This window comes from Macrobrachium nipponense, chromosome 5 (genome assembly GCF_015104395.2).
Source record: "Macrobrachium nipponense isolate FS-2020 chromosome 5, ASM1510439v2, whole genome shotgun sequence".
In the NCBI taxonomy this organism is placed as follows: Eukaryota; Metazoa; Arthropoda; class Malacostraca; order Decapoda; family Palaemonidae; genus Macrobrachium; species Macrobrachium nipponense.
Window position 1 is genome coordinate 118,742,618 of NC_061107.1, and position 10,000 is coordinate 118,752,617.

Below are 10,000 nucleotides of genomic sequence, written 5' to 3' on the forward strand. Positions count from 1 at the left end.
TAGTTTTAGATGGCAGAAAAGTTTTTGGAGGGTGTCTATTAATGTAATTACGCAGAGGGAGTTTGGCGAGAAAGAGGTATGTAGGAAAAAAGAAGTTACAAAAATTTGAATAACATTAGTAACACTCCTGAGAAAAATTCAAATATCGGGTCTCGACTTCAGTAGTAAGTGGTTGTTGGAATATGCATGCCCGGGAAATAAAATAAGTAGTTGGAAATTGAAGTGAGAAGATTATTGTAGTAGTATACCTAACGCCGAATAATGCTGTCAATTCGTAAAACAAAGATGAGGGATACTTAAGATCCGGAAGTGGTTTTTATCAAGTGCTTTTTGAAAAGGTAAGTAGGCGAAAATAACATGATGGACTGAGTATTTTGAGGTTTGAGAAGGCAGATGGCAGACAAGGAGTTTATTTTAACGAGACCAAAGCACCAGGTCCTGATGCAAATTTGAGAGCGCAATTGGAAGTGACTGATGTGCGCATTTGAAGATCAATTTAATTATGGAAAGAGGAGAATTTGCACGAAACTAATAAATTACGTGCGAAATGCTGCAGTGTGAAGATAGCATGGTGCTTGAGTTTTGCTACATTCAGTTCAAGTGCCTACGAAAGATGGGGGAGGAATATTAGCTTTATTATATTATATATATATGTATAATAAATCTATATATATATATATATATATATATATATATATATATATATACATACGTATATATATATATAGAATATATATATATTATATATATATATATATATACTTACATATATATATATATATATATATATATATATATATATATATATATATATATATATAAATAAATTAAAACGCATGCACATACACACATACGCACAAACACACACCACACACACACACACACACACATATATATATATATATATATATATATATATATATATATATATATATATATATATATATATATAATATATATATATATATATATATATATATAATATATATATATATATATATATATATATATATATATATGTATATATATATATATATAATATATATATATATATAATACATATATATATATATATATATATATATATATATATATATTATATATATAGATATATACATATTTTACTTTGTATCGGGGAATGGAATAGATGTATTTAGGAAAGTTTGAACATTTAGAGAGAGAAGACTTTGCCGAGGAAAGATTTAGAAAGAGTATAAAGTATCTTTTTTGTTCAAAAGTTACAAGTTAACCTAAAAATGAGAACGCTCCTTGTGTTAAATAACGAATTCTGAATTGCTCTAAATTAGAGTTGCTTAGAAACATTAAGTATCGGATAAGAGGCATTTTTTACCATTAAATTTTTGTTTTAAACTTTCACAAGTTATGTTTTTAATCCTGAACGGTACAAGTATATAGGGGTTAGGCCTCTTGTCTCTTACCTTGCCATGGTAGTTACTAATGATGAGGTGCTTCTGATGAACATCGCGTATTCTCTCTCTCTCTCTCTCTCTCTCTCACTTTGTTTACAATTACTTGAGCATGAAATAGAGTCCACCTTAGGCTTAACAATATAGCATTATACTTAACCTTTTTACACACGAAAACAGCTTTACACACATGTAAATATCATTGGGAATATGTTTATTCCGGAAATGTGTACAATCTCTGAGTTTTCAGTCAGCATCAGTAGCCTAATGGAACTCTTTCTACAAGATATATAACCATATTTGCAATAGGCAAGATACATATACATTAATAATAGATAAGTGACGACCTCTTCATTTTTCTGCTTCTTCACACATAAAAGAAACTATGGCGCCCGTGACAAGATCTGACACAATGAGATTAATGTTAACCATTTACCGATGGCGAAGGATATAAATCTATCCCTCCAATATATATGTATATCGTCAAACTCATATACATGTAATATAGCTGGAATAAACCAACCCTTGTCACAAACACTCCCTTCGGTTCCTGGAGCGTATATAATTAAAGTATTCGGTTTGCAAGTTATCTGTACTACTCATGTAATCAAAGTTTTCACTTAATGTGTATTGTATCTTGCTAATTTTCCATACACCCTTCCCTGTTATGCTAATTTCAATTATCTTCATTATATTTATAACAACATTTTCTACCTTTCCTAATAACTGATTTGTATATTAATTTTGACCTTAAATCTGCCCATGTAAAAAAGCGAATGTACTTGCAGCTGCCCTTGTCCTCACCATGACGTCCAATAACTTCGCCTTCCAGTTAATAGTTTTGACACTTACAAAATAAAACCTTATTTTCTTTTTTTCACCCAAGATTTTCTTTTGAAAAAAATTAATAGTGTACCATTTAATAGTACAAAGTAAGTGTCCTTCTCCTGGGATTCGTCGGGTACACGTATACGCATACATACATACAGGCAGACAGACAAAAAGACACACACACGCATATATAATATATATATATATATATATATATATATATATATATATATATATATATAATATATACTCTCCTTAAATGCTAAAGTTTCGGAATTACGTTGCTTCATTTTGAACGACTCGTATAAGTACGAAGTCTCTACAAGGAATAAAAAGCCTTTACATAACAAATACATTCATTTAATCACAACTTGATCAGCTTTGTCCCCTTCAAGAGAATCCCCTTTTGAGTGAACAAATTACTCCCAGTGTTTTTCTTTTCTATTCTGAATGGCATCCTTCAACCCGTTTTTACATACACTGCGTAGTCCACGTCAAACAATAAATTTCCACATCTATTTTCCGTCGTTTGAAATTGCCATGATTTCTCAGAGACTAAATCCAAATAGTTAGATGGTTGTGTAACGAAATTCATCTCGTGATTTGCCCAAAAAAGTTGCTGATATTGGACGACTGATGTGAAAGTGCGTTGTTTTTGCAGCGTCCATATTTGTTTCCCCTTGCTACAGACTATCTTTATTTATTGAGCATCTGATTACGCGAGAAAACTCAGAGAAAGACCCCCGTCCAGCAAAATAAAAATACGATCAACGTCACCTTCACTTTTGACAGTCTTCAGCGTTTCTTGTCGAATTTCATCACTTGATGAGAAGTTTTTCAGACGCTCCATCAACAATCCTCCCTGAAAGCTCGATGATTTAAGGCGACAGGAAAGAACGAAAAAAAAAAAAAATTACAAAGGAACTTGAGCAGTATCTTTCATGATGCGTTCCAGGATGTGTTTCGAAGCTAATAAAAACGTTGGAAGCGTTTATTCACTAAGGAGAGAACTATTTTGCAAGAGAAAAGTTTGATTAGTTTTTCTACACACCACACAGACACACAAACACACATACACACGCACACGTGTGTGTGTGTGTGTGTGTGTGTGCACGTGTGAGTTTGTGTTTGTGTATGTGCGTGTATTAGGTGGAAATATTTTGTAATAGAACACAAATTTATTGTCATTGTATTTTGTTACGTTTATTATGGTATTAGAGGGTAGTTTAAAGGCCAAACTATTCAATTATTCAATTCATTTTATTCTTGAGTAATCCTTTGTATAACACAGAAAGAGACCCATTCTTGTACACCGTGAACTTTGTGGAATGAGTAACATTCATAAGCGATATTACATATCTGATTACTTTTCTTTCGAGCAAATGTAATCTCAAGGTAGTTTTACTTCTTAGAAAAGCTGCCGTTAATCAATTAAATGATAAGCAAGATGAAATCAGCATCAGTAAGCGTAAGCTTTTCCAAACTACAAACGTTTGGAGACTGAATAAAGGGATTGATGAGCCTAACACTTGCAAAGGTAAAATATAGATAGAGATAGATTCTAAAATTTGATTAGATATCATACTACTTAAACTCAACAACACGCCAAATCATATATTTGATATATTTGAAGGGAGGAGAAGTCTGACCATCTAACGTTACGTAACTACTTTACATGAATATAATGATGGTGTGAAATCCGCCATGCACCTCGATCTATGAACAAGTGTTATAGAGAATTATAAGGAACTGCTTTAGAGAATTATAACGAGGTATTTCGTTGCATAACTTCTCTCATCTATTGATAAGAGCTCATTAATCTATCTCATGAGTGGCCATTTATACACTTTTGACTTTGCATTACATGTATAATTTTCAAATGACGCAACAAACAAATCTTAAAGGGCTATACAGCGAAGTCTCTTGATAATCAAGTTGAAATCTTGGCCCTCTGTCGAATTCTAACTTTGATTAATTATCAAATACAAACTTGTATTAATGAAGAGAATCTAATTATAAGTCTCCACCTGCAGTAATTCAAGTTCATTCCCTACATATTAGGATCAGCTGTATTTGACGCAGACCAAATACGATTACAGTTAGAATAAGCTATTTCGATTAAATGAATGGATGCCTCGTTTAATTATAGATTTTTATTGATTATTCTGGAAGTGAGAAATATTTGTTTACTCTGGATAAAGAGGAGATGCATTGAAATGGAAGAAATACGAAGTAAATTGATATAGAGAAAAATATATACCCAAAGTTCAACAATTAAGAGCAATATCAACTGGCTAGCTTCTCGCATACCCAATACCGGGAAGTTACGCGGTTATCTCCAGAAATTGGAAGGTATGCCAAGTAATTAAACGGATTCCGAAGAAGAAAGGTCATGGGAAGTTGTTAATCACGAAACAGGAAATGGGATTAGCCGAACATGGATAATCTTGATGGGACAACGTTGAATAAATATATATATATATATATTATATATATATATATATATATATATATATATATATATATATATATATACATATATGTAATAAAATCGCTATTTTATACATAATCGTTTTGAGACCACGTTAATATTAAAATATAATAGTTGATAAGTGATATTATATAGTTTTGATCCTTTCTTTCTATCATTCTAAGTATACTGTTCCCTTATCCTCTGATAAAAGGTCATAAGGAATACTCACGAAAATAGGTTTAAGTACGTACACTTACCTACCGTCCAGTAACTCACTGAATTTAACTAAATGTAAGGCGTGTAATTCACTGCGTCGACATAGATACAACATTCAAGATCTAGGGTTCGAACTAGGTCCTTCATTAGCAAGGAAAATTGCCACAACAAACCTAAGATGCAAATAAGGAAGCAAAACGAAGAAATTCTGACGCCCATGACAGGAATCGAGGCAGCGGGTGACATAGTTACATATAACTGATAAATTGAGATACATTTACTCAAGCTTTAATAGACCTATCCTCACCATTTTCAAAGTAATGATTATTTTGTCTTTCTGGGATTGGGGGCGAGTGTTTGTGGTGAAACATATATTCATGTATACATACATGCATACATACATATAACGGTCACCTTTTAAAGGATACCGGAGGTAACTGCGTGTAATAGTCGCGATAACTTCCTAACTTTCGATTCCTACACACTTTCTGGATAAGCTTGAAGAAATCGAGGAGTTATGCAATTTATTTTCAGATCACTTCAGTAATAATAACGTCCAATAATTTACAACAATGCAAATTCATTTCATAGTAGTTTATAAGGCCGGACATTTAAAGAAAATACGCAGTTTTATTTTCTATGACGAACGGAAATAAAAACAAAACAAAAACTTACATACAGAATAGATTCATAAAAATTCAATGAAAAGATGTTCGAGCACAACCAATCAGAGTACAGGATTAAGTATTAGTGGGAATGACACGCCGGGTAAGGAATGCTGGTTATCGGACAGGAACTGGAATTCTCTCTCTCTCTCTCTCTCTCTCTCTCTCTCTCTCTCTCTCTCGCATGCTCGTTCGATCAGTTGTAAGGGTAGTGATCCCGGAGAGCACGAGATGATGTCGGTTTCTTGTACTACGATTTTTTTAAGCCAATCAATTGGTCTTACAAAATCACAGAAGAGAGGCTACCCAACTATTAACAATAAATATAGAAATCAAGGCAGCCAATGCCTATACTATGCTACAGCGAAAAGAACTAAAGTTATATCTTAACCTATACATATGAATATTAGTCTTCCAAACTTAAATATATATATATATATATATATATATATATATATATATATATATATATATATATATAGGTGTGTGTGTATGTATGCGTGCGTGCGTACGTGTGTGTGCGTGTGTGTGTGCGTGTGTGAAGGAAAATGGTATGTGAACATTTGCACTTACAGTTCCTGCTGAGTAAAATATAATTTCCTAGAAGCCAGAGTTTAATCAGTTTAATTTCAGGAGTTATTTTTTTCTCGGAGTTAATTTAGTTAAATCAACTCCAAGTGTCATCTCAAGTGGTAGTATTTCCTGAGAATCGCAAATAGTATAGAGTGTTATAAAAAGTTAAATTCTATTACGACAAATTAAGTCAGCTTAACATTATTTCATTGATACTAACCCAGTGAACGTAGTTTATAGAGAACCGGTCATCGCTGGAGTGTGTGTGAAGACCCACAGTGAGGAGCTGATAATCCCTTTTTCTTATCCAGGACACCTGTGGAAGATATGAGGATAACTATTAAAAATGGCACTGTCAGCTGTAGTAGGATAGCTGTAAAAATCTTTAAGAGAAATGTCGTTTTCAAACTGAGTCTCATATATACTTGGAATTTGTGATATATATATATATATATATATATATATATATATTTATATATATATAATATATATATATTATATATATATTATATATATATATATATATATATATGTATACACACACACACACACATATATATATATATATATATATATATATATTATATATATATATATATATATATATATATATATATATATATATATATATATATATATATATATATATAAGGAGGAACGGGATAGCCAGAAGACGTGGTAATATTGCAGGCATTATTATTTCTTAGAATAAAACAGTGGCACAGCCGAGCTTTCAGGAATGCATAACTTTTCCCATCATCAGGGTTACGTATCTATAGAATGATATAAAAAATAAAGACAAGCAGCAAGAAAACTATACTGATGGATTATATCTAAAAATATTTAAACAACTGTTTTAGTATTTTTAGATATAGTCAATTAGTATAGTCTTCTTACTGTTACTCTTTATTTTCTACATCATCTTTAAATTGTAGTTTTTTAGAAACTACAACATACCCAGTCATATATTAAATATATATATGTATATATGTATATATATCAAATAATTACTTTGTATTGCTTTGTAATTATGAAAAATTCACAATTAATTAGTATTATTTTCACGTAACTCCTTTTATTTTGTCAGAGGAGTTGTAACGCTTTATAATAATTATCTTAAATATTTTTATACAAGTCCTTTCGCTTTATATAGTTTACTCTGAGAAGGGGAAACATGAAATCATTGATGACTGTAAAAATAGTCTCGCATAACCCAGAGAAATTCAAATAAAACTATACCAAAATTGCATATAATTTTTTTTTTGTAACGAACGGTACAGAAACTCCATATCATCAACCACACTTTTATTGGCGTTTCAAGATAATCTCATTTCATCGCTTTAATATATTATTAATGAGAATTGAAAATGATTCACATTACGACTTTGTTCAAGTTTAGTGTTTATGATCCTATTTTTTCATCTGATGGTATTAGAACCCTTTCAACACCTCTTTTACAGAACATAGATTTCTAATTGTTTTATATTACTGCGTAATAACTGTGGAATGTTTTCGATCAGGGCGTTAGTTCATTATCAAATAGATCATTAGACTTGGTGTTAGTATAATCATCAGGTTAAATCGTTCATTCAAACTGGACGGAAAATTTTGCTTTTATTTTTCACCTTTGTCTTATCAATAAAAATATCAATTTTCCAATATGCAGTTTTATTTCATATCAATCTGGTTCAAAACTGATGCATCAGGTAAGTAAGTTCAATACAAAGATAATAATTTCCCGTTTGTAATTTCTTCGCTTATAAATTGCAGATGCAATTTTTTTATAAATAATTTGCAATAGAAGTTTACGTTCTTCAAAAAGCATGAACAGCAATCTACTTTTTTTTTTTAAGTTAGGGACGGCCTGAGAAGCATACATTGGTCTCATCTGATAATTTATTTTTAGTCATCTAATTCCGTTGCTACATTTTGACGGGAAAAAACGATGGCTAGCTGTGACGCCAATGGAATGTTGTTGGCAACGATATGAAGCTGTTTATGAATGTACGAAGGCTCTTTTTTTCTCAGTTTCAAGAACTGCATATTTTTGCATATACTTGTTCAATATTAGGACATTTTCTATTGGAGATATCATTTTCAATAAAAAAAAAGCCTTATTTACGATGTTCAACTAATCCTGCCTTTGACTCCTGTAATGAAAGATTCCACATTACCAGTTCCATACACATGCACCAAAAGACACATCAGAGACACGGCATACCTCCCTTCAAGCACAGAAGCAATCACTCATATTCTGCATCCGCTCTCGCTCTTTCATTTTCAAAAACTCTCCCATCGAACGCTTTTTAGGACTTTATTTCCTCTCTTTTACTGACACTTCCGAACTATACATTATTCAAGATTCATTCACTCTCCATTCACTCTTTTTTATCTGTCCGTCTCAAAATATGCTGATCAACCCTTTCACCCAATGCCTATCTTTATAACACTTTTTTCTTCTTATTTTCTTAATTCTCAACATTTAAGTTCTACTTAACCCACTCATGCTAGGGAAAAGTATTTTACAACAGCCTTAATCTTTTCCTTCTAATATGATTCTAGTATCCCCACTGTACAAAAAAAAAAAAAAAAAAAAAAAAAAATATATATATATATATATATATATATAATATAAATATATATATATATATATATATATATATATATATATATATATATATATATATACATATATATATATATATATATATATATATATATATATATATATATATACACACACACAAACATATATATATATATATATATATATATATATATATATATATATATATCTTATTTATATGTATGCTTGCACATCGTTCAAACAAAAGCTCAATCATACAGATAAAAAACATCGCTAAAAATTATTTCTGAAATTATATCTTTTTATCTATCCTCTTTTCTTTCTCTTTCACTTTTTTTCTATTTGCTTATGCAATCCCGTCCACCTCTCATTTTTTAAATGAGCTTTTCGTTAGAAATCCCCCGTTTTCTTTTGATGTCTCAAATATAGGATTGAGTCTCTCTCTCTCTCTCTCTCTCTCTCTCTCTCTCTCTCTCTGAATGAAAAACTGTTTTGAGCTTATTTTGATTTCGAAAAAAGGGAAATTGAATCCCAAATGACTTCGGTCTGCGGCAGCAATCATTCCGTAACATGAAAATGCTACATTGGTGAATCGAACCCGTTTTTAGTTCCCGCAGGCAAATGAGGTTCTTGGTCCGACTCACCTTGACCCAAATAATGAGTCAAGTTGAATTATCCCTTTGTGTACCTTTCCCTTGTGCATGACTTCTGGCCTTCCTCAAACTCTGTGTATTTATTTGTCTGTCAGTACGGGAGCAGATTTCAAGTTTCACATTTCTTGTCCTGCAGTATAAAAAAAAAAATATTAATGATTTCTGAATGTTTCATTCCCTCCTTCTTTCTTCTTCTTCTTCTTCTTCTTCTTCTTCTTCTTCTTCTTCTTCTTCTTCTTCTTCATTGTGTTAAACTTATTTTCATTTCGCAAAAAGAGGATTTTTACTTCGGAGTGACTTAAGTCTGCGACAACCATCATTACGTATCACGAAACTGCTACATGGGAGTTACGGACTTGCCTGTAATTACCTCTGGCAAGAAGAAAAAAAGAAAAAGAAAAAAGAAAAGAAAGAAAGAAAAAAGACTTTGCCTCACTTACTTTAGTCAGAAGAATAAATCTGGCTGAATTATTTCTTTTGCCCCTCCAGCTCATACGTAACATCAGTCTTTCCATAAGTTAATTGCTCTGTTTCTCACTGTGTCAATTTGCATTTCCCTTCATTAGTGACTGGTT

The 10,000-nt window shown here is 31.3% G+C and overlaps 1 protein-coding gene across 3 annotated transcripts in view; it reads right to left on the minus strand.

The window, feature by feature from the left end:
• The window catches only part of LOC135215611 (uncharacterized), a 238,567-nt gene that overhangs the window by 47,126 nt on the left and 181,441 nt on the right, over nt 1–10,000 (minus strand). For all 3 annotated transcript variants that reach the window (XM_064250510.1, XM_064250509.1, XM_064250508.1), the window contains one exon: nt 6,406–6,501. In XM_064250510.1, the coding sequence (XP_064106580.1) occupies nt 6,406–6,501 (96 nt within the window). The remainder of the gene's footprint in view (nt 1–6,405; nt 6,502–10,000) is intronic.